Source organism: Amphiura filiformis, chromosome 1 (assembly GCF_039555335.1).
Source record: "Amphiura filiformis chromosome 1, Afil_fr2py, whole genome shotgun sequence".
Taxonomy (NCBI): domain Eukaryota; kingdom Metazoa; phylum Echinodermata; class Ophiuroidea; order Amphilepidida; family Amphiuridae; genus Amphiura; species Amphiura filiformis.
This window is the reverse complement of record NC_092628.1, coordinates 70,755,686-70,782,621: the sequence shown is the minus strand read 5'-3', so window position 1 is coordinate 70,782,621 and position 26,936 is coordinate 70,755,686. Positions and strand designations below refer to the sequence as shown.

The window sequence follows — 26,936 nt, the reverse complement described above, 5'->3', positions numbered from 1 at the left end:
GGTTGTTGTATTGTGTGTATGCTTGGTGCAACAAAATCGATAGGGATTCGAACATGACCAAAGTTAGCCTGTTTGATGAATAGACAAAAATTATCATTAAAAAATGTGCCTTATTCGTATGGGTCATTATTATTGATTTAATCAAGTAAAACCTTATATCTTGAGATATAACCACAAGATTATCCAATGTAACTTAATAACATAAAACGCATAAAGTGTAACTTACTGCAGCTTGTCTACACCAGACAGATATCCATTTGCAGTGGTTCAGTGTCATGCCATCAGGAAGTGTGACAATCAGTTCAGCATTAGTGTATGCACCTAGCTTGTTAGTACTGAAAAGAAATAACAGCATAATTGATTACCTTTGACCAACTCCTAAAAATGGCAATTTTAAGGGTAACTACACTGAATGAAATCAACAAAAGAATTGTGTGAGTTTATACAGAATAGAGCAGGGAGTTTCTTCGCAAAACACAATAAGCGCTAAATATATGAGATAACACTGCCAAATGATTGTCGATAGATGGTGCCATTACGTAACTTTACAAATCAGCTTTTATCACAAAATGCAAACCTATTCCTACCTTCCATTTACAGGAACTATGTAGCCTACTGATCCTGGATCATCTGTAGTACCAACCCACAAAAAGGCATCTAAACAGAACAATACAAATATGGTGAATATACACAAAAAGAACAACTGATCAACTATCTTTTTTGCACATGAATCATTCAGTAGCATTTTATTAAATTAAACATGGCCTGGAAAAATCAGTTCTGTATTATCTTAGAATAGAGATAAGTAACTAAATGTTTACTATATTTTCAATTGTATTCACCTTGTGATAAGTAACAAAGTCTGCATCATTCTACTCACCTGGTCCTAGGCCATCATATGAGAAGCCAGTGATCCAGAGTCTAGTGTCATCCATAGCATATACAGTACCAGCAACACCATGAAGAGCATTGGAACCATCCAATGAAAATACTCCCAACTCCTTACCATAATATGGCTTCTGGTTGTGAATAAAAAAATTTAAACAACAGGTGATAAGTTTATTCAAATTTTCCTCTCAGATTATAAATAATGCACAAAAATTAACAAAAAATGCATTTGAGATGTTTCTCAACTTAAGAAATTGGCTGTTGAACAGGTATTTTCTATTGCAATATCAAGTTTTTGGAATGACTTAACTATTAGTACATGTAACCAAGACAACAGAACCTCTTTCAGATGCTCTTTTAAATCAAACATCTTTCCCTAATTGTAGTTTCCTTTCTCTCTCATTCTCTCCCAATTCCTTTCTTTCCTTCTGTCAATGCACCATGTCTACTTTTGGAAAAGGTACTTTATAAATTGCATTATGTTTATAGGATGCAATGCAAACTCAGTCATAAAAACTATTACAACACGATTATAAACTTACTTCTGGCAATACGAATACATAAGGTGGTATATTAAGCTCCTGTTTGTCTGGTACTTCTACATGTCCAAAGCTAGCTGAAGCTTGCTTACACCATAAAGCAATGTAGTCTATGTCAAACACAGTTGTACCTTCTGGTAGTAGGAGTATTACAGAATCATACAAAACAGCCACACCATTATCAGGTAACATTGCTGAACTGAAACAGAGAAAATGATTGCCTTGTTAGTGAGTAACATTGACATAGAAGACATATCATGAAATAGAAGAATGAAACAAACACTACTATAATGATCAATTATGTTAACATTACCTGCCATCTTCTGGTGAAACTATGAATCCATTGACATCAGGAACAGCTCCTTTACCAGCCCAATAATAAGTATCTGAAAACAAGAAGAAGATTGTTTCAGATTATTTTCCATTCTTTGATTTGCCTGCCATAACTATTCCAACGATGCACTTACTAGTAAGCTTCATTTCTTTATAGGAGCATCACAACTATTTTGGTTGTGAATCCAGCTCAAAATAAACTATATACATACAAGGAAGGTGTCCAATTTGGCGTCTGTCCAATAGCAATTGACATGCCCTCAAAACATATGCAAACTGAAGTGTGCTGAGGCTTGTGGATCAACGTCTAAGCGTTGTGCCTGTGCGTAGCGCACTATAAATCACAGCGTTTTTTTCTTCTTTTTTTTAGCCCCCCCTCCCCCAGGACATGTGCAAACCAAAGATAGGCAAAGCAAATGAGGGACCAAGCACATGGAGAGCCCATATCATTACTGGATGTTTGACGTTCAGAAGTCTTTTGATATTTTATACTGCAAATTCTAAGTTATAAGATATGTATAATTCAAGTTGTTACCTGGTCCTTGGCCATCATAAGCCAGATTGGTAATCCTAACTCTTCTTGTATCCAGAATCTCCACACTATCTGCTTGTACCTGATGCACAAGTGGATCATAGCCAAGTGGTTGTTGTATTGTGTGTATGCTTGGTGCAACAAAATCAGCAGGGATTCGAACATGACCAAAGTTAGCCTGTTTTATAAAAATACAAAAATTATCAAAATGTTACAAAATGTGCCTCACTTGTATGATTCATTCTGATCAACAAATTGCTTAATCTTATATCTTTCAGATTTTATATAACCACAAGTGACTGTAAACTAATAACATGAAGTCTATGAAGTGTAACTTACTGCAGCTTGTCTACACCAGACAGATATCCATTTGTAGTGGTTCAGTGTCATGCCATCAGGAAGTGTGACAATCAGTTCAGCATCAGTATATGCACCCAGCTTGTTAGTACTGAAAGAAACAACAACATCATTGACTATATTTGACCACTAACTCCTGAAAATGGCAATCTTAAGGTAACTACACTGAATGAAATCAACAAAAGAATTGTGTACGTTTATACAGAATAGAGCAAGGAGGATATGAAGCATTTCATCACAAAACACAATAAGCATTAAATATATGAAAATTGAGATAACACTGGCAAACAATTGTTGAGAAATGACACGATTACATACAACTTTAGAAATCAGCTTATCATACATCACAAAGTGCAAAACTATTCCTACCTTCCATTTACAGGAACTATGTAGCCTACTGATCCTGGATCATCTGTAGTACCAACCCACAAAAAGGCATCTAAACAGAACAAACATCAGTATAAGATAGAGAAACATAATCAACTGTCTTTTACATATGACTTGGTAGCATTTTCTTCAACCTGGCCTTAATGAATTAGTTTTGCATTATCTTAGAATAGATATAAGTAACAAAGTCTGCATCATTCTACTCACCTGGTCCTAGGCCATCATATGAGAAGCCAGTGATCCAGAGTCTAGTGTCATCCATAGCATATATAGTACCAGCAACACCATGAAGAGCATTGGAACCATCCAATGAAAATGCTCCCAACTCTTTACCATAATATGGTTTCTAGTTTAAACAAGAGTTAGAACAAAACAAAATAAAACATGATTTCCTTTCTTTCATACCAACATTGTACTTTGCATACTTTTGTTAAAGCCATTATATAAATCCCATTGTTTATTTTTAGAAGCTGCTGCAAAGTTAATCATCAGAGCTGTTACTAAATAGTGAGGTTGCAATTTCCAAACATACGTATCATACGTCTGTACATCTATTCAAAGTCACTCTCATGTGACGAGATTTTGAATAGATCTGCAGGTGTACGATATGTACGTTTGGAAATCGTAACCTGTCTAATGTATTAGTTAAAACTTACTTCTGGTATGAATACATAAGGTGGTATATTAAGCTCCTGCTTGTCTGGTACTTCTACATGTCCAAAGCTAGCTGAAGCTTGCTTACACCATAAACTAATGTAGTCTATGTCAAACACAGTTGTACCTTCTGGTAGTAGGAGTATTACAGAATCATACATAACAGAAACGCCATTATTGGGTAACATTGCTGAGCTGAAACAGAGAAAATATGGCCTGGCTCATGAGTGACATTGACAATTTGCTGAATTAGGCAGGTGATACCCAAAGGTTAAAGCATTTCAACAATTTCAACAATTCAATGAGGCTATTTACAGCAATACAGTATATAGAAATTTAAATCTAATTTTTTTGAACAACTTCATTTTCATATCCCCTTTCACACCATATTTACCGACATGACAAAATGGCCTCATGAAATAGAAGAATGAAACAAAAAAACTATTATAACAATTATGTTAACATTACCTGTTATCTTCTGGTGAAACTATAAACCCATTGACATCAGGAACAGCTCCTTTTCCTGCCCAATAATAAGTATCTGAAAAAAAGAAAAGATTAGTTTAGATAATTTTCCATTCTTTGATACTTGCCATAAATATTCAATGGTGCACTTAACTAGTTAGCTTTGAACCATATACTTCTGGTTGGTAATCCAATTCTATGCATACAATGGTTTGAATTTGACATCTGTCCAGTGGCAATTGTAAGCTATCAAACATCAGAGAAAGATATCTCCTCAAAACATGTATCCATGTGCAATCCACAAACAGGCAAAGTAAAACAAAAGAATACGGAACTATCACATATTTGGATCCGATTGCGTGCTTTTAACACCAGAACGTGCAGGTGTGGCAACGAATTTCCGCCAAGGTTGTAGTTAGCTTTGAACCATATACTTCTGTATATAAACCATCACAATATAGTTGGGTGATCTAGAGCAATTCCGTGACCGTGGAGAGCGAAGGTTCGTTTTTCAGTGGATTTGACTTCTATGAAGGTTAATTAAAAATTTAGCGGGGTGCCCTCGTGAAAGTGTGGGCGAATCCGTGGGAGCCCAAAATCCAAAATGGCATTATCGGCCATTTAAAAATTATTTTTCAATGGTTTGGCCTACAATGCTGTTCAGTATATGTTTTCTGAGGTTTTTTGGGTCGAGAAATTCATATCTGATGTCTATTTTATGATATTACCACTTTTTGAACTTCAAATCCAAGATGGCCGCCGATTTTCAGCTCAGAAAGGTCAAATTTTCACATTTGTCGTAGAGCCTTCATAATAGACTCTAATTAAAGTTCTCCTCATGCCGAGTTGAATAATTGACTCTAAAAACTACCAGTAATAATGATTTGACCTATTTTTGACCTTCAAATCCAAGATGGCCGCCGATTTTCAGCTCAGAAAGGTCAAATTTTCACATTTGTCGTAGAGCCTTCATAATAGGCTCTAATTGAAGCTCTTAACATGCCGAGTTGGGTGATGGACACTAAAAACTACAAGTAATAATGATTTGACCTATTTTGACCTTCAAATCCAAGATGGCACCGATTTTCAGCTGAGAAAGGTAAAAATTTCAAATTCGTCGTTTAGCCTTCATAATATACTCTAATTAGAGCTCTGAGTAGTCGTAGAGTCTTCATAATACCTATAATGAATATCGTACCCCATTCTCGCATACACATACACCTCCGCACACCTACATATACATTATATTCACATTATTTGAATGAGTTTAGTCGTTATTGGTTTCAGGACTACGTGTGTTTTGCTCTGCACCCTATCAACAAAGAATGAATGCAGCATCAAAGATATTTATATATATTTAAAAAGAAATATTATTCTATGAGACTAGTGCATAGATCACCTATAACACTGCTTGCTTGTTTAATACCTACAGCAAAATCACCCCCTATCAATATCTACTGAAATGTAGCAATCCGTGTAGGGCCTAAGTCCTACTATTGTCCAAAATAAATATGGTAAATGGGAGAGTTTACAAACAAAAAGCGAAAAACTGGTCAGGACCCGGTCAGGACTTGACAAATATGGTGATTTTTACAACACCACTCATGGAAATATTGGTCTAGAAGTCATTACATGCATCACATGTTACATTATATCTCAATCTCATCTTCAGACAGGATTGAAAAGGCTCAGTATTCAAGTAAACCACCAAGTTCTAAAAGTGATGATGAGACAGAGGACCATTGTCACCCAAGCGCCAGCGTTCATCTGGCGTGGACCTCTTCACGAAAAAAACCTAAATGTGTATGGTGCATGCGTGGTGTGGATCTGAAGCACCGGATAGACCACGGAGTTAGCTGTTCATAATCAACACACACTCAGCATGGCGCTCCTTTAAGCGCCACACAGTCCTCGTAAAACATGGGGAGCTGAGGGATCGTCTCACACAGATTGTTGAGTCCACGTCAGCACTGTCAGATCCTTTCGCAAATTGATATTGAGTGTATCACTATGCCTGTTGGTTGAACCATGTCAACCACACACAAATCGATGTGTTTTCAGAACGTGTGTCTCGCAGAGGTAAAGAATTTGGTCTTTCGACACATGGATTCGATCATCTTCACTAAGCACAAGATCCGTTCACTGCAGCCCCTCTGTATAGCAGACTACAAACGCATGACTATGCTATGCATAGTGACTATGACTATGCAGTGGGTGCTGTAAAATCGTCCAATCTCAAGGACCTGCTCAATTTGCATTAATGAGTATCAAGAGACAATTGGCTTCAAAGAGAGAAATGAGAAGATAACAAGGGTGAGTGGGTCTATGATATTGGGGGAAGAGGTGATGACACTGAGGCTGCCATTTCATCACTTGGTATCAGTAATGAACAGATCCTCCAGAAGAACCTGGCACAGTGGCTGTCTAAGAAGATCAAAGACACATCTACTGTCGCCTGCCCACCTCATATCGATCATCTTGAAGAACACAAAGAGTTCTGTGAGTTGATTAGTTAACAGTTAAAGCTGCCGACTTGGCTAAAACAGCCTCAGAGAAACTGTCGATCTCAACCATTCCATACTCAGTCTGGCATCCATGATCACAGCACTGGACAGATCACCACCACTGTTATCAACCTGGGCATCACTGCCCACCTCATATCGATCATCTTGAAGAACACAAAGAGTTCTGTGAGTTGATTAGTTAACAGTTAAAGCTGCCGACTTGGCTAAAACAGCCTCAGAGAAAACTGTCGATCTCAACCATTCCATACTCAGTCTGGCATCCATGATCACAGCACTGGACAGATCACCACCACTGTTATCAACCTGGGCATCACTGTTCCTTGTATAACGAGGAGTCAAGATCTGGTGGAACTCTACACAAGAGTCGTGTCTGCATCAGCTATGCTGATTTTAAGATCACTGGACTCTAATGGTCGTTGAAGCATAGGCAACCTGCCAGCAGGAGATTGCAGACAGCAAGCCAGCCATTGTTATCGTTAACACTGACGACTTCAAGATCGATACTATGACAGGCAATGCAACAGGACTAACAGAGGGAATAAGAGGGTCTCGTGAACGGATCTCGTGCTCGGTGAAGGATCGAATCCATCCACGTGTCTAAAGAGCAAATTTTTTGGCTCTACGAGACACACATTCTGATGATGCATTACACCATCTAACTTTAATTGTGTGTGATTGACGTGCTGCAACCAACAGGCTTGTTGGTACATGATATCATTTATGCGAAAGGACTTGACAGTGCTGACGTGGACTCAACAAGCTGTGTGCGACGACCCCTCAGCTCCCCATGTTTTACGAGGACTGTGTGGCGCTTAAAGGAGCGTCATGCTGAGTGTGTGTTGATTATGGACAGGTAACCCTGTGGTCTATTCGGGTGCTTCAGATCCACACCCCACATGCACCATACACATTTAGTTTTTTCGTGAAGAGGTCCACGCACAGATAAACGCGGGCGCTTGGGTGCTAATGGTCCCTCTGTCTCATCATCACTTTCAGAACTTGGTGGTTTACTTGAATACTGAGCCTTTTCAATCCTGTCTGAAGATGCAATTAAGATATAATGTAACATGTAATGTATGTAATGACTTCTAGACCCATATTTCCATGAAGAAGTGTTGTCAAAATCACCATATTTGTCAAGTCCTGACCAGTTTTTAGTTTTTGTTTGTAAACTCTCCCATTTACCATATTTACCTTGGACAATAGTATGACAGGACTTAGGTCCTACACGGATTGCTACATTTCAGTAGACATTGATAGGGGATGATTTTGCTGTAGGTAACAACAAGTAGTGTTATAGGTGATCTATGCACTAGTCTCATAGAATAGTGTTTCTTTCTAAATATAAAATTATATAAATGTCTTTGATGCTGCATTCATTCTTTGTTGATAGGGTGCAGAGCAAAACACACGTAGACCTGAAACCAATAACGACTAAACTCATTCAAATAATATGAATATAATGTATATGAAGGTGTGCGGGGGTGTATGCGTATGCCAGAATGGGGTACGGTATTCATTAGAGGCTATTATGAAGACTCTAATACTCATAGCTCTAATTAGAGTATATTATCAGTGAAGGCTATACGACGAATTTGAAATTTTTACCTTTCTCATCAGTTGAAAATCTGCGGCCATCTTGGATTTGAAGGTCAAAAATAGGTCAAATCATTATTACTTGTAGTTTTTAGTGTCCATCACCCAACTCGGCATGTTGAGAGCTTGAATTAGAGCCTATTATGAAGGCTCTACGACAAATGTGAAAAATGGACCTTTCTGAGCTGAAAATCGGCGGCCATCTTGGATTTGAAGGTCAAAAATAGGTCAAATCATTACTACTGGTAGTTTTTAGAGTCAATCACTCAACTCGGCATGAGGAGAACTTTAATTAGAGCCCATTATGAACGCTCTACGACAAATGTGAAAATTTGACCTTTCTGAGCTGAAAATCGGCGGCCATCTTGGATTTGAAGGTCAAAAGTTGGTAATATCATAAAATAGACATCAGATATGAATTCCTCGACCCAAAAAACCTCAGAAAACATATACTGAACAGCATTGTAGGCCAAACCATTGAAAAATAATTTTAAAATGGCCGATGGCGGCCATTTTGGATTTTGGGCTCCCACGGATTCCGCCCACACTTTCGCGAGGGGCACCCCCGCTAAATTTTTTAAGTAACCTTCATAGAAGACAAATCCACTGAAAAACGAACCTTCGCTCTCCACGGTCACGGAATTGCTCTAGATCACCCAACTAATAGTTCTGGTTGGTGATCCAATTCTATTCATACAATGGTTTGAATTTGCCATCTGTCCAGTGGCAATTGAGAGCTGTTTCCCGCCATAGGCATCGAAGAAAGATATCGCCTCAAAACATGTATCCATGTGTAAACCACACACAGGCAAAGTAACAAGTCAAAAGGAAAGTCCATGTCAATACTGGATGGCTGTTGTTTTGGTGGGGCTTTGATACTGTGAAATCTTAGCTATGAGCATAAGGTTATTGTTACCTGGTCCTTGTCCATCATAGGTAAGATTGGTAATCCTAACTCTTCTTGTATCCAGAATCTCCACACTATCTGCTTGTACCTGATGCACAAGTGGATCATAGCCCAGTGGTTGTTGTATTGTGTGTATGCTTGGTGCAACAAAATCAGTAGGGATTCGAACATGACCAAAGTTAGCCTGTTGGAGGAATATACAAAAATTATCATTAAAAAATATGCCTTATTCGTATGGGTCATTCTTGTTGATTTAATCAAGTAAATCCTTACATCTTGAGATACAACCACAAGATTAGCCAATGTAAATTAATAACATAAAACCTATAAAGAGTAACTTACTGCAGCTTGTCTGCACCAGACAGATATCCATTTGTAGTGGTTCAGTGTCATGCCATCAGGAAGTGTGACAATCAGTTCAGCATCATTGTATGCTCCTAGCTTGTTAGAACTGAAAAGAAATAAAAACATGATTGACTATATTTGATCAACTCCTGAAAAAGGAAACTACACTGAATGAAATCAACAAAAGAATTGCAAGAAGGATAATTGAAGAATTTCATCGCAAAACACAATAAGCAAAAATTTAGATAACATGTCAAACAATTGAGAGACAACGTGATTTTGTAACAACTTTAGAAATCAGCTTATATCACAAAGTGCAAAACTATTCCTACCTTCCATTTACAGGAACTATGTAGCCTACTGCTCCTGGATCATCTGTAGTACCAACCCACAAAAAGGCATCTAAACAAAATAATACACCAATATAAGATAATCATCTGTCTTTAACATATGACTTGGTAGCATTTTCTTTAACCTGGCCTTAATGAATTAGTTCTGCATTATCTTAGAATAGAGATAAGTAACAAAGTCTGCATCATTCTACTAACCTGGTCCTAGGCCATCATATGAGAAGCCTGTGATCCAGAGTCTAGTGTCATCCATAGCATGAACAGTACCAGTAACACCATGAAGAGCATTGGATCCATCCAATGAAAATGCTCCCAACTCTTTGCCATAGTACGGTTCCTAGTTTTAAACAAGAGTAAAAACAAAACAAAAACAAACATGTAAATAGACAAGTATGTTCAAATTTCCTTCCCCGTCTACATATCTACAGTTGTACAATAGCAAACAATGAACACCTTTTCTATAAATAATAGTTTTCTGTTTTTTTCTTTCCAGTTTCCATTCATTCATACCAACACTGTACTTTGCATACTTTTGTTAGAGCTACTATATAAATCCCAGTGTTTATTTTTAGAAGCTGCTGCAAAATTTTATCATCAGACCTGTTACTAAATAGTGAGGTTGCGATTTCCAAACATGTGTATCATACATCCGTACATCTATTCAAAGTCACTCTCATTTGACCAGATTTTGAATAGATCTATGGGAGTATGATACATACGTTTGGAAATCGCAACCACTCTAATGTATTGGTTAAAACTTACTTCTGGTAAGAATACATAAGGTGGTATATTAAGCTCCTGCTTGTCTGGTACTTCTACATGTCCAAAGCTAGCTGAAGCTTGCTTACACCATAAACTAATGTAGTCTATGTCAAACACAGTTGTACCTTCTGGTAGTAGGAGTATTACAGAATCATACATAACAGCCACACCATTATTTGGTAACATTGCTGAACTGAAACAGAGAAAATATTTGCCTTGTTCATGAGTGACATTGACAAGTTGCTGAATTAGGCAGGTGATACCCAAAGTTTAAAGCATTTCAAAAATTTCAACAATTCAATGAGGTTCTTTACAGCAATACAGTATATGGAAATTTAAATCTAATTTTTTTCAACAACTTCATTTTCATATCCCCTTTCAAACCATATTTACCAACATGACAAAATGTCTTCATGAAATAGAAGAATGACACAAAAACTACAATAACAATCCATTATGTTCACATTACCTGTTATCTTCTGGTGAAACTATGAATCCATTAGCATCAGGAACAGCTCCTTTTCCTGCCCAATAATAAGTATCTGAAAAGAAGGATTGCTTCAGATTATTTTCCATTCTTTGATTTGCCTGCCATAAATATTCAATGGTTCATTTACTAGTTAGCTTCACTTCTTTACAGAAAGAGCATCACAACTATTTTGGTTGGGAACCCAGCTCAAAATGAACTATATACATGCAAGGAAGGTGTCCAATTTGACCCCTGTCCAATAGCAATTGATGTGTCCTCAAAACATGTGCAAACTATTAATTACAAGCAGATAAAACAGACAATGACCCTAAAAAAAAATAAAAATAGGTAATGTGTCTTGAATGTTTGAAAAACCACCCCCTCTTTACCTAACTGGAGCCCAAATTTCAAAAATATGTTAAATTTGGCCAAAACTCTGTGCCCAAGGTATGGGTCAAATTTTCCTGGAAAATTGGTATATATATTGGTCTACTTTCAGATTCTCTGATGCACATCCCAAACCAAACCAAACATAAGTAGCCCCCCTCCCCCCCCCCCTCCCGGCCATGTGCAAACCAAAGACAGGCAAAGCCACAGAGAGGCCAAGCAAAAGGAAAGTCCATGTCATTACTGGATGTCCGACTTTCAGAAGTCTTTTGCTATTCTATACTGCAAATTCTAAGTTAAAAGATATGCATAATTCAAGTTGTTACCTGGTCCTTGTCCATCATAAGCCAGATTGGTAATCCTAACTCTTCTTGTATCCAGAATCTCCACACTATCTGCTTGTACCTGATGCACAAGTGGATCATAGCCCAGTGGTTGTTGTATTGTGTGTATGCTTGGTGTAACAAAATCAGTAGGGATTCGAACATGACCAAAGTTAGCCTGTTGGATGAAAATATAACATTATCAAAATGTTACAAAATGTGCCTCACTCGTATGGTTCATTCTGATCAACAAATTGCAAAATCTTTTATCTTGAGATTTTAGTATAACCACACTGTAAACTAATAACATGAAGCTTATGAAGAGTAACTTACTGCAGCTTGCCTGCACCAGACAGATATCCATTTGTAGTCGTTCAGTGTCATGCCATCAGGAAGTGTGACAATCAGTTCAGCATCATTGTATGCACCTAGCTTGTTAGTACTGAAAAGAAATAAAAACATATTTGACTATCTCTGACCAACTCCTAAAAACTAAAAATAGCAATCTAAAAGGTTACTACACTGAATGAAATCAACAAAATGAATTGTGTAAGTTTTTAGGTATGGATTAGATCTGAAATGTATGATCAAATGAGCATGTCACTTGTCCATCCATTTGTTTAGAAACTTTGACACTGATCTTGCACAATAATGTGTCTTGTGCAAGGGTTAAATTTTCCTGCATTCTTTGATCTACTTCCAAGTTTTAACAGATATGATAATTTAACATCTATCTAAGGCATTTTTCCTGTCCTAGGAGCAAACTGCTTTTCCAAAATGATGGGTGGACAGACATGCACGCAAAGATAGTCTCTACACCAAAACAACTTTGAAATCATTTTTGATATATTAAAGTGCAAGATTATTCCTACCTTCCATTTACAGGAACTATGTAGCCTACTGCTCCTGGATCATCTGTAGTACCAACCCACAAAAAGGCATCTAAACAAAATAAAACATCATATAAATGTGTAAAATATGATCCACGGCACAACAAAAATTATGTGGTCAAATGTCAATCACTCTACTCAATGTCAAATCAATCCAGATAAGTACTAGAGTTGATTATTGGAATTTCATTCACAATAAACAAATAAGCTCATTAATATTAAAAAAATGCAGATAATATAACACAAAAATATAAAGCATGAGACTCATCATACTCTATCACCCAACCAAATTTACAGTTCATCAGCTGTTGCATAGCATGGTTGAGATGATTAATTAATACATCCATCTATGTCATAACATAAGCCAAAGGACACATGATCAACTGGCATTTGAATATGAATCGGTAGTATTTTGTTCAATTAAATGTTATCTTGAAAAATCAGTTATTGTATTATCTTGGAAGATCTTGGAAGATGGATTAGTAACTATATAAATCTTTTCAATTCTACTCACCTGGTCCTAGGCCATCATATGAGAAGCCTGTGATCCAGAGTCTAGTGTCATCCATAGCATATACAGTACCAGTAACACCATGAAGAGCATTGGAACCATCCAGTGAAAATGCTCCCAGCTCTTTGCCATAATAAGGTTTCTGGTTTTGCACAAGATTAAAATTACCAGACAATTAGATGACTTTTTTGTCAGAACAATGTGCAAACATACCATACAATTGCAATGAAATGGATCATCTTAATGAAAATAATGGACTGGCAGATTTTACTCAGGTAAAGTATGTAGAGGTCTTGATTTGATTTGATATTTCTTTTTATAGGCCTAAAGCAAGATCTTGAATAGATTTCACAAATAGTAATAATATTTTAAGCTTTGATTTATCATCAGGTTATGACGGACCATTTCATAAATGTTTAAAATTGATGCATGTCATAAGCAAAATGTGATTGATCAAGCTTAATGAGTCATTTTTTGCTGATATTGATTTCGAGATACAGCCAATAATAGTGTTCAACTTCTTTTGTATTTTATTGTTCTGAACAACATTCAAATGACCATATCTCTAGAACTGTAAGTCAACTTTTGATAGTAGTTTCTGCAAAATAAAGCTCTGAAAATGGAAACTGAATTTCAATTTTGCCCAACAAATGGCTCAAATGACTTTGCTTAATCACATTACAATTGTGTTAAGTAAAGAGTACTTTATTAAGCCTCAGGGTTCCCAGCATTTCACAAAAATAAAATTTCTTGATATTTCAATGAGAAATTTCCAAATTCCATGAGAAATATTCCCACTTTAACACGGTTGTATCAGGGTGTGAACTGTTTCAAATGACTACTCAGAGATGGGGGAGAATTGTTTCCAAAAGTATGAAATATGAACTCAGTTTATAGCTGAATGTTTAAAGTAAAGGTTGAAATCATAAATACTGAGTTTTCCCTGATTGGCAAGGAACTCTGAACCTGCTTAGTGCATCCTGGGATATATTATCTTACAAATTACAACACAGGGAAAACAGGTGAACATTGAGATCCAATGCTGTCACATAATTTTGTTTACAGCTCTTATTTCTGCTATTATGAATTACAGCATTGCTAGCATGGAAAATATACATTTAAACTGATTCTTACCACTACAATGGGTATATGAGGTGCTACATTGAGTTGACTCCTTGGTGGGATAGTCACATGACCAAAGTCAGCAGATGCTTGACGACACCACAGACTCAAGTAATCAATGTCAAATACTGTCTTGCCTTCTGGTAAAGTCAGAGTAACTGTCTTGCTTACAAGCTCTGTGCTGATCTTTTCATCACTACAAGAAAAAAAGATACATATTATGCAATAACATCTATAATAAATTACTGAGTTTGGCGAATTGGTAAGGCTAAAAACTTCTCTGTTTTACATTGTTTCGGAAAACGGATTTTTGCGTTGCGTAGAGTAAGGTTGTCCGCACCCCAATAAAATGTCCAATTTTGTTTTTGTTTACATTAATGGTGTCAAATAATGTTAATTAGTTTTAAAAGCACTGGCAGCGCATCATGAGCTAAAACTTTTCACACCAACACAATACACTAATGTTGTTTCGGAAAACGGATTTTTGCGTTGCGTAGAGTAAGGTTGTCCGCACCCCAATAAAATGTCCAATTTTGTTTTTGTTTACATTAATGGTGTCAAATAATGTTAATTAGTTTTAAAAGCACTGGCAGCGCACTGCGAGCTAAAACTTTTCACACCAACACAATACACTAATGTTGACATAGCCTGAAATAAGCCTTCTGTCCTGCCATCGGTGTGAGGATATCATGCCTGTAGTCTCAACTATGAAGTATGCATGTAGTCTCAACTATTACATGACACAGTAGAAACTCAATTAACATCTATTGTTTATTCAACTAATTTGTCAACATTAGCATGTATTCTGTGTTCAACAGTGTCTGTTTTTATGGAACAGTAGAGTGTTTGTTTATTGAATTAGTTTGTAAGCGAAGCTTTTAAATTGAAGGACAAATTAATCAGGATTCAACATTTACTCAAAAGGATGAAGTGTCCTTTTTGGAAGATTGTCAACATCTCATAATGTCCTTTTTGTAGGTCAAGATTCCCATCATGAACATCTCATACCTATTAGGGGCTGTTGGTGTAGCAAAGTGAGCAGGGTATTATAAAAGTTATTGTGCTAATTATAACATGGTCCAGTTGCCTATTTGCTTTTCAAACCACTGAATTTTATTTACCATGAATAGGCCTACTCTGCTCTTTGTGGTAATGCTATGTTATCAGCATTGTATTATCATAACTTTCTATGAAACAGAGTGTAAGGAAATGTGAATAAAATTGTTTCATCTGCACAGTGGTGTAGCCAGGACTTTGTCAGAGAGAGAGGGGGGGGGGTGCAAGGCAAATTTCATGGGGGGAATTGTCACAGATGGGCTAAAAAGTAAAAAGTACAACAAATTTATTCAAAATGGGATAACAAATAAAAAGTATAACAAGTACCGCCAGTACGTGCATACAAATCTTATATATCAGGTCAGCCAGCATACTACAGGGGGCCAAGAGGGAAGTGAATAAAATTGTGTTCATCTGCTCAGTGATGTAGCCAGGACTTTTGCAGGGGGGCAGCAAGGTACATTTCAAGGTGGGGGAGGGGCAAGCTTGGGCGACAATGGTAAAAAATGGGCTAAAAGGTACAACAAAATTGTCCAAAATGGGCTAAAAAGTACTGTAAATGCATAAAAATCTTAAATATCAGGGCGGCCAGCATCAAACAGGGGCAAGACTTCTCACGGTGGATATGATATTGTGGCAAGAAGACGATTCACAATCTAATTGCAATTTCAAGCCATTGATTTATATGGAAAGGATACTAAATATTATATTTCTAAATGATAATCTCCTCTCATACCATTTATCGCATTAAATAAAACATTTACATATACACAAAATATACAAAATTTACAAACCGCGAAAGACTCTGACCGCGAAAGACGGGTGATCGCTAGTTAAAACAATTGTCTGCTTTATTATAAAATAGAAGAGATCTGATACAAAAATTGGGTGAAGAGCTTTGAAGGTTTACAAATATACAAATGTGTCTCAGACACTTGTTTCTGTTGATGTGACAGTTTTCATAATGCAAAGGTTACAGTAATGATAAGTAATTTCCTGATAACTATTGTTTATTGTCCATTTTATCCACAATGTTATTTTAGTTGCAGTTAAAAAACAGCCCTACAACTTAGCATATGCAAACATCTTTTTTTTTTTAATGAATTGAATAATCTATCCTTTAGTTTCAATTTTTATTTTATTTTGTAATTTCTACTATTTACCTGTTTTGTGAAATCCATATTAGGTTTTTTTTAGGTGGTTTCCTGAACACTGACTGCCATCAAAATGAATGAAATTGCTTGTAATCGATAGTCTAAATTTGTACAGAAATGGAAAACCAATCATAGTTTGTCCGATTTTCTTTGATGTCTGGTGATTGTCAAACTTGTTGCCACATTTGTAATATTGACTTCTTAAGAAAAAGTAAAACAAAAAGTTTACTGCTGAGGTAAAGTTTATATACTTCTCATATTTATTAACATTTTTTCCATAATAAATGGTCTTTTTAGGACTATGAAATAATTACTGGCTTTTGTCTGTATTTGTTATATAGCTATATCTGATCAATACATATAGCCTTGAACTTATCCAATCAATTATGTACAATCAATTATGTTGTCACAGTTGCATGAACCTGCTGGGATTTCCCCGTATGCAAATCAGTTTACTTTACATCAAGTATCAATGCACTAATTATAACAAAATCTTGTATCATTACCATTTGCTACTTTTAATGAGAATATCAAGTTAATATCATGTTTTTCTTAGGAAAAATGCCCACTAGCTGATATAGGTGAAAACCCGAACTATTTGGTCACAGGACTACTTTTTTCATTGGCACACCCTCATATAATACTGTAATAGTTCCATGAACTACTGCTCTTAGTGCAAAGTTCACAACTCCACCGACAATCACACTCAATAGAATGGCTGCATCTTTAGCTGAACAAATCCACCAGAATTTCCTCAACTGCGGCATATGCCTAACACCTTTCAAAAACCCACGGGCATTGCCTTGTCTGCACTCATTTTGTGAGGAATGCTTAGAAAGATGGGCAAAAGCAAATAAAAAGGGGAAATCGAAAGTGTTTGCTTGTCCAAATTGTATGAAATCAACTCAAATCCCAGCAGAAGGTATTCAGGGATTTCCAGCTCACTTCCTGGTTAACAGTCTACAGGAAACAGTCAACATGGAAAAGGTAGGGCTATGTGTCAGTGTCAGAAACATTGTTTTCATGGTTACCTACAGATATTAAATCCTGTCTTTAAAAACAAAACAATATGGAAGGGACATGATTAAAATGCCCTTTTATTTGTAGGTGTACAGAAATTGATCACAGTTTATGTATTATCGTCTCAGCTAGAACTGTAATTGTTACAAATACGGAAGTAATTTTTTTTGTTTTTGAGAAGGAGATGATGCCAGAAATGAAATGTCTTTAGAATTTGGGGAAAATGTCCCATTTTTGAAAAAGAGCCAAAGAATTGATTCTCACTGAATATTATCAAACCATCCTAATAAATTACACTTATATTTCCCAACTTCCCAACAATAAAATCTAAATATTTTTGATCTGGAGTCAAAAATTTAGTTAGTACTTTGTCAAAGATTTGAATGTTACCTATTTTTTTAAGCTGAAAATTTGCATTTTAAAATTTTGAACCAAGTTTGACCATAAATCACATCTGAAAAACTAATAGGAAAGCATGAACCAGATTTTTGTCTACAGATTGCCAATAGAGCTTTTATAATTTTAAGCGATGGACAGGTAACATGTAATGGTATTTAAAAAGAAACAATTTGGGTGGCCAAATCCAATATTTGTAAAAGTTGTATCAATTGCATTATTTATTTCCCAATATATGTATATTATATCCTTCATTCATAGATTCTTGTTCATTGATTGGTTAAAAGTGTGTCACATGATCAAAAAAAAACACACTATTCTATGAGGAAGTGCAAAAAAGTACTATTTACGTCCGTAAATAGTACCTTCAAGCCGTAAATAGTATTTCTGGATATTAACTATTTACGGATAGCAACATACCCACGTCGCAGTCCATAAAGCATAACAATAACATTGAACGTCGACATTGAATACAAGAGTATTTTGTCACTGCCGAGAAACGACAACACAAAAATGGCGAAATATAAATCAAGCTGGAGTGGGCGGCTACTGCTGAAGAAGATTCACGATTTCAGCTGTTTAATTTGAATTGTTACCAGTTCTAGCGCAGGAATATGTTTTAGACCAACACAGTCAGATTCAGACTAGAGCAATACTGACATGGTAAGCTTATAAACAAACACTGACAGTGCGAGACTACTGTCTGTTCAATTAGCTTAGATTCTTGAATTTTTAAGATATTTGAAAAAATAGAAAATTGTGGTCAAAGTCATCAAAGAAAAGTGTTAGCACAGCCTTAGACCTAACATGATTTATACTTTTCAAATTCTAAAGTTCAGTTTAGAACCTCATTTCTTTTCAATTTTGGTCTTTTCCCCGATATTTTTTATAAAAAAGCCGTAGAACGTCGGGTACCATAAACTTTTTTGAATCAATCCATTTAGAGCAATGGGGACGAATGTCATAATGCGCTGAGATAGTATTTATTCGACCATCCGTATCAGGAAGTATTGTCCAGCAAAATATCTATATATTTGCCAGTATGCATAATTTGTGTTGAAACCCTACTGTTGAAACATTACGTTATTATTATTACTAAGCTGTTCTAAAATATGCCCAGCTTAATATAATATATAAATACATTCCTTGTGTATTTGTTTGTTTTTTTTTATTTATTTATTTATTTATTTATTTATTTATTTATTTATTTATTTATTTATTTATTTATTTATTTATTTATTTATTTATTTATTTATTTATTTATTTATTTATTTATTTATTTATTTATTTATTTATTTATTTATTTATTTATTTATTTATTTATTTATTTATTTATTTATTTATTTATTTATTTATTTATTTATTTATTTATTTATTTATTTATTTATTTATTTATTTATTTATTTTATTTTATTTTTTTTACTTAATTGGTCTGAGAAGGTATAGGCCTATAGGCCTACTATAAAATTACACATTTATTTTCAATTTGTTATTCGGGTTGGGTTTTTTTGTATGAGAAGGACATTTGGAAACAAAAGAATTTTTGCATCAGAAAATATTATTTAAAACAATCAGGTTACAGAAAACAATTCTTGTAAAGTCACTGTATCTGAAAATGTCAAGCGAAAGCTGATATTCTTGGGAAGGAATGATGGTATTAAACAAAACTCAAGTTACATTGTAAACCAGTTGAAATAAGAACGAAATCCATAATTTTAATGTCATTTATTTAGGAAAAAATAATGCTCAGAATAATGTTATGCATAAAACGTAATCGCGCGATAATTATAGTTTCGTGTAACAAAAACCGGTGGACCATCATCACCTATAGAACCTATCCAATAACCGGAACGATATAACAATTGGAATGGCAGGACAGATTGCTGGACAGATTGTTTTGCCAAATTGGATAGCTTTGGATAGGGTCTATGCCCTAAGTTGAGAATGGACCGTCCCACTCGATTTGTAAAAAGGTCGCGAACCCTTATGGTGGACCCAAGTAACTGCCTAAAATGAGGCAAAATTGAAAAGAAATGGGGCTTTAAATTGAACTTTGGAATTTGAAAAGTATAAACCACGTTAGGTCTAAGGCTGTGCTAACACTTTTCTTTGATGACTTTGGCCACAATTATTTATTTTTTCAAATATCTTAAAAATTCAAGAATCTAAGCTAATTGAACAGACAGTAGTCTTGGACCGCCGGCCGCCTAGCCGCCTAGTGCATGAGTGCCGTGCGTGCACGGAGGCCTATCCCTATCCCGATGCATGATGGCATTCGAGTTTAGGCCTACATGTAAATCTTTTACATGTACATCTTTTCACAAATCTTTGTACAAATAATCTATGAATGAAGGCAAAGTGGAATGAAGATACAACTTGAACAAAATACACTGACAATGAGTAAGCTTAAAAAGCCATGAACACATGGACCACCTGAGAACCGGCCTACCTTGCATAGGTCCTACCTAGGCCTTTCTCGCAACATGGACATGGTGGAGTTTTCATGTAATCTTTTAACCAATCAATGAACAAAAAATCTATGAATGAAGGATATAAAACAAATATATACTGCCTTCATTCGAGGTACTGGTTAAAACCATGGTCCCTCGTTGAGATCAATAGTTACTATTTTCCTTCGGGCTGCCCTCAGGAAAATAGTACTATTGATCTCACCTCGGGCCCATAGTTTTAACAAGAACCTCTCATGGCAGTATATATTTGTATAATATATATGTTCATATACCCATCTATGTTACAATAGATGTGGGAAAAGATAAGCTAACAAAAATTCCCACTAAATGCACTAATCCACGCATCTTCAAAGGGACATACAGTCATTTTGCCAGCAAAATAAATTTCAAGTTAGATACACTTTATTTAAAAATGAAAACCAAACCTCACAACAAAAGTTTCAAAAGTTCAATTCAAGTAGAAAGGTGAACAATATACAAAAAAGATTTGTAATAGAATAAACAGCACACATGTTGTTTCTTTGAGGGCACTTTATTTTACTTTAAAGAGTATACAAAGAAAACAAGAAAATCTCGACCTAATACAGTCACTCACTCGCTGATGAAAGATGGAGTACCATCTGAAAATTCTGAGGTAGGAATTATTTCCTTGTGTTTGGATCAAAAGTTTAAATGAAAATCGAGTTGGATCATGTTTTTATTCACAAAAATATTCCATCAATACATTGACAAACTGGTCTCACATTTTGAGTGTCAAAATTAAATGCCTGTACATCCCTTTAACATAACAATATTTCTACAAAAATTAAGAAAATTCTGATACTATAAACAAAGGACAATTGTCTTCTAAACACAATCACTGAAATTTGTTTGCAACAAATGAGAAATTTATTTCAAAGATTATGACTATTTTAAGTTGGGGTCAATAGCAAAATATTTTGTCAGCAGTTCTCTAAATACATCTTCTCTCTGCATTTCCAAGGAAGTACATGTAGGTTACAGGGATCAGAAGGTTTCAGTTCAAATCCAGCCAAATACACATGATTTGGTTTTTCCACAACATGTGGAATGAACACTAGAAACAGATAAAAACTTACCATCCTTAGAACTGGTACTATAATCTGAGACAGAAATAGAAAAAGTAGTTTCAATCCGATGTCACTGCCAATCAAACTCTCCACAGCGTGTGATTGGTCAGGCCAAGTGATCACAGGCCACATGGATGTTTTTTTTCTATATCTGTCTCCTATTATACATGTACTGTAATTGTCTTTATCAATGTAGGTTATGGTTTGATAGAATAGGTATCAAAGGTCATCTTACACAATCGGTATATTAACATTTGGCACACCATATCAAGTAAACTGTCTTGTTTGTCACTAACATTATTGATATCCAATATATACGTTTTCTAATTCTGCTGTGTTCATTAACCTGTAAATAATCTCAGGAACCGTAAGCCTGTTGCGATGGTTTTCTGTTAGCTGTGTAATGGCCAAGAAGATTAAATGAACAATTAAAACTTAGCTTGCTCTGTAGATAACTCATTTGGCTCGGTCATGTAAGATATATTAAGTTTAATTCTGCCTTATCATGAAGCCTTATTGCCAAAATGATAAATTTATATTAACTTATATTGCGTCATTTTAAGCTGAAATCAACTTGTACAACTTGTTAAGTAACAGGTATCATGAAGTCATATACATCTGATTCCAAGGCAGGATAATTTGTGTTCAATTTTGAAATTCTTGAAATTAGATTTGACATAACATTCTTAGTAACTATCCCTGCACCATGATTTAAATTCAAACATTTAAAAAGTAATCAATGCTTTCTTAAAGGTCCTTGACTTGATTGATGAGATTTTGGTACCATACAATACATCCTACAATCCAGGAAAAAAAGGTTGGCACAGTTTGCCTGTCTTTTGGTATATCTCTGCCCCGCTCCCCAATTCAATGTTGGACCAAGCCATGTTGTCAACAGGTCCGTGAGACCCTCCAACATTGAATGATGGGGAGTGGGGAAGGATGAGATATAGGGGATAGTCTGTACAACACATATATTGCATGCATGTTTTCCTCGCCTCCCCAATTTTAATAGGGCACGCATTTCCATTGTTTAGTGCATGTGTGCCAACTATTAATTTCGCGGGTTGTCCGAATCAATTCCAAAAATATGCATCTAATTTCATATTTTGGCTTGTAAAATAAAAACCGTTAAAGGTATGGCCACCAAATTTTCAGGAAATAATCCTCACATTCATATCAATATATGAAATTAATATAAACAAAAATATTGTGAAATAAGGTATAAGTCAAACGAATATTATATAATTGCCGATTATTTTCGAAGTTTAAAGCTATGATAACTCGTCCAAAATATGCATCTAACTTCATATTTTGGTTTATAAACTAAAAGCCATAAAAGGTATGAGCACCAAATTTTCAGGGAGTAATCCTCACATTCATATCAATATGTAAAGTTCATATTGATAAAAAATATTGTGAAATGAAATAAGGAATAAGTCAAAAGAATATTATATGATTGCCGATTATTTTCGTAGTTTAAAGCTATGATAATTCTTCCAAAAATGCATCTAATTTCATATTTTGGCTTATAAAATATAAAGCATTAAGCATATGGCCACCAAATTTTCATGGGTTAATCCCCATATTCGTTTCAATATGCAAAATTAAAATTAATCAAAATATTATCGATAATCAATTATTATCGATTATCGATAATCAATAAATCCTTTTTAATATTCAATGTTTAAAATGTGTAGGCCTCACGCAACCAACAAAACTGTATATCTGCAGTAATTTGAAAATATGACTTTCTCGTAAGTGCTATAAAAGCATCATTTTTTTACCATTTATATGCACATCATATCTCATGCAACCTGAAGGAACGAAACTTGTTTCCGGTTTGGATTGTAACACCTTAAAATTCAAATTTTTCATAAAAAAACGGTTCAAATATTTTTTCTGAATTGAAAAATCTCTCATGGTATATAATGGCCATATTAGGCATTGTGATTGGCAATTTCAAACTTTTTTTAGTTCAATCATCATGGCCGTGGACACGTGATGCTCTGTTTTAAAAGCCATCCGAGTTTCCATTTTGACAAACAACTCGGTGCGGCAATTATGGTGATATTTGTACAGTGCCGTAAAATAAAGGTAGAAATACAGAAAAAAAGAGGGACGGACATTGGCAAAAATTAATAGAATGATGAATATAATATGATGAAGGATATTGTAAAATAATAAAAAAAAAGAAAAGAAAAAGAAATCTAAATATATTCAGGGCTCGAACCCGTGTTCCAATCGCCTGTGGCAGATGCCGTATCCATTGAACCACAGAGCTGTGTAACTGCAACAGGCTTAAACTATAATATAATGCTATTCAAGATGCATGTATATAAATATCGCTCTACATCGGTATACAGTCAAAAAAATACTTTTTTCACGGCATTTGTTTCATTAACTGAATATTTATCATATAGCAGGTGTTGGCTGACATTGTGCTCCACATTTATTTCAGTTTTGGGCGGGTAAACGACTTTGGGACAAAAAGCAGAGCGATATACACGCTTTGTATAAATAAAAAGAAAGTAAAATTATATTAAAATTCTTTACTCTTTAAAGACGTGTATACCGTCCGATTTTGTCCCGTAGTCATTTATCCCGGACAAAAACTGAACTAAATGTGAAGCACAATGTCAGCCAACACCTGCTATATGATAAATATTCAGTTAATGAAACAAATACCGTAAAAAAGTAATTTTTTGGACTGTATACCGTATGTAGAGCGTATATTTATATACATGCATCTGGAATAGCATTATATTATAGTTTAAGCCTGTTGAAGTTACACAGCTCTGTGGCGCAATTGATACGGCATCTGCCTCAGGCGCAGTGGAACACGGGTTCGAGCCCCTGAATGTATTTAGATTTCTTTTTCATTTTTATTTTACAATATTCTTCATCATATTATATTTGTCATAAGCCAATGTCCGTCTTTTTTCTGTATGTCTACCTATATTTTACGGCATTGTACAAATATCATCGTAATTTCCGCACTGATGATGTTTTTATATAAACATACATAAAATTGCCCTATCTATGATACGGGTGCAATTACATTAATTTGATGTAATAATAGCTGATTGAAAATTGCTCATTCAGTTCTTTTTATTTATTATTTGAATTAGAAGCAATTCGATGTAATACTGCATTTAAAAATCATTCTTTCTTTTTTTGTCAGTTTTCGCGTAATTCAGACCCAAGCCAAGACGCAAAACCACGCATTAGCGATGTTTTTATGACCACCCCCTAAATAAACAAATACATTTTTTTTTTTTTTTTTATTTATCGTAAAGCCCTATCACTTATATGTGTTTGTGTGAAATATGAAGATAATACAACATTCCGTTGCAAAGTTATTGAGTAAAAACGGAAAACAGATGCAATATTTAGGATTTGACTCGGACAATCCAGGAAAAAAAGGTTGGCACAGTTTGCCTGTCTTTTGGTATATCTCTGCCCCCGCTCCCCCAATTCAATGTTGGACCAAGCCATGTTGTCAACAGGTCCGTGAGACCCTCCAACATTGAATGATGGGGAGTGGGGAAGGATGAGATATAGGGGATAGTCTGTACAACACATATATTGCATGCATGTTTTCCTCGCCTCCCCAATTTTAATAGGGCACGCATTTCCATTGTTTAGTGCATGTGTGCCAACTATTAATTTCGCGGGTTGTAGTTTTCTCATTACCATCCTGATATTTGGCATTCAAAATTGATACATGAAATTTTCAATTTTGCATTACAGATAAAAGAAGACTACTCTGAAAAGCTATGTAGTAAGTGCAACAAACCAGGTACCAATGCACTAATCTACTGCTGTAACTGTCAACATTTCTTATGCAAGTCTTGTTATGATTCACACAGCCCATGGGGACCTATGAAACACCACAAGGTAATCTCCATAGATGACTTGGCCTCAGGGAAAGTCAGTTTGCCTGGCTCAGACGGTAACAATGATCAATACTGTACAGAACATGATGGAGAAGAGAACAAATTCTACTGCAAGACATGTGGGAAGCTGGTTTGCAGAGACTGTATTATCATGAAGCAGTGCTGTCGTGATCATGATTATGTCACGCTGAAAGAACTGTCTACAGAGAAATCCAATCAACTCAAAGAGTTGATGAAAACTTGTAGTCAAAATAAAAAGCTCTGCCAAGAAGCACTTGAAAAGGTTAAAAAAGCAAAGTCTGAACTCTCAAGATCAGTAAAAGAAGTCAGGAAAGATTTAGACATGGTTAAAAAAGAGAATGTATGGGTACTAAAAAATGTGTATGAACAGCAACTTAGGGGAGTAGAAAATGTGTACGCACAGCAAGTAAAAAGAATTAATCATAGCTATGAGCAAAATAAAGATAAACTTGATGGAGTTACATCAAATCTTACTGCCAAACTACAAAAGATGAATAGTGTGTATCATGAAAGCCAACATTTGGTGGAAACAGCATCACACTCTAGTATTATTTCTAGATATCCACCTGTGCAGGAAATGCTTCAAGAAGTTAACCAAGATCACACATATGGGGAAGATGGTGAATTAGCTGTCATTCCAATGCCAATAACATCAATGTATGTAGTACAACGGTGGAAACAATGTAGAGAATTCAAAGTTCTAAATACTAACCGTGGCAAACATCATCATGGTCCTGTAGGGATTGCCTTGACATCTGAGAATAAAATAGCAATAGCCTACTATGATTTTATTAAAGTGTTTTCTAGTTCAGGCAACCAAGACCATTGCTTTCGTCATTTACCATATAATGGGGACGATGTTGCTGTTACTTCAAAAGATGGTTTAGTGTATGTGCCCATGTCCCCTTTAGAAAATAGATACAGAATCAATGTATATGACAGGAAATTTCAACTGCATAAGGAATGTACCATCTCACATTCAATTGATCATGCAGTCATTACAATAGATAAGAATGATAGTGTTATAATGGGTTTGTGTGATAATACTACTAACTGGATTTCAGTTTACGATATTGACAATGGGTCTGAGACATCTAGCTTTGAAATACAATCTAAACCAATAAGCATTGCACTATCTGCTCCTGGTGAAATTGCAGTAGTCTATGCAAACAATACTCTCCAGACTTCAGATTATACTGGCAAAATCATTCATATCTTCCATCCACCTCCAGAGGCAATCACTTGGGTGCCCCGTTGCATATGTGCCAGTAAGAAGTATGAGGTGTTTGTTGTTAATCAGGGTGATCCAAAAGCTATCTACAGATATACAGCAGGTGGGGAGTATATAGGGTGTGTGACAACAGAGATAAATGATGCCAGGGGTATTGCTATATCTCATGATGATCAGGAACTGTTTGTCACAGAGTATACCGATCACTTGGTCAAGGTATTCAAAAGGCCATAGATAGGATTTTGCCTAGATTCTAAA

General features: G+C 35.4%; 2 protein-coding genes across 2 annotated transcripts in view; one reads left to right on the top strand and one right to left on the bottom strand.

Annotated features, from left to right (window-relative positions):
- Window positions 1-26,936, bottom strand: part of LOC140152405 (uncharacterized) — a 145,496-nt gene that overhangs the window by 69,256 nt on the left and 49,304 nt on the right. The window contains exons 23-35 of the mRNA XM_072174713.1: window positions 11,823-11,997; window positions 11,110-11,182; window positions 10,641-10,833; window positions 10,077-10,215; window positions 9,861-9,930; window positions 9,526-9,634; window positions 9,193-9,367; window positions 4,159-4,231; window positions 3,693-3,885; window positions 3,244-3,382; window positions 3,019-3,088; window positions 2,632-2,740; window positions 2,296-2,470 (exon numbers count right to left, since the gene is read on the bottom strand). Of these exons, the coding sequence (XP_072030814.1) occupies window positions 2,296-2,470; window positions 2,632-2,740; window positions 3,019-3,088; window positions 3,244-3,382; window positions 3,693-3,885; window positions 4,159-4,231; window positions 9,193-9,367; window positions 9,526-9,634; window positions 9,861-9,930; window positions 10,077-10,215; window positions 10,641-10,833; window positions 11,110-11,182; window positions 11,823-11,997 (1,693 nt within the window). The remainder of the gene's footprint in view (window positions 1-2,295; window positions 2,471-2,631; window positions 2,741-3,018; window positions 3,089-3,243; window positions 3,383-3,692; window positions 3,886-4,158; window positions 4,232-9,192; window positions 9,368-9,525; window positions 9,635-9,860; window positions 9,931-10,076; window positions 10,216-10,640; window positions 10,834-11,109; window positions 11,183-11,822; window positions 11,998-26,936) is intronic.
- On the top strand, window positions 17,258-26,912 carry LOC140168455 (uncharacterized). The gene is made up of 2 exons (XM_072191856.1): window positions 17,258-17,539; window positions 25,281-26,912. The coding sequence occupies exons 1-2, from the start codon at window positions 17,267-17,269 to the stop codon at window positions 26,910-26,912; spliced, it is 1,905 nt and encodes a 634-aa protein (XP_072047957.1). The 5' UTR covers window positions 17,258-17,266.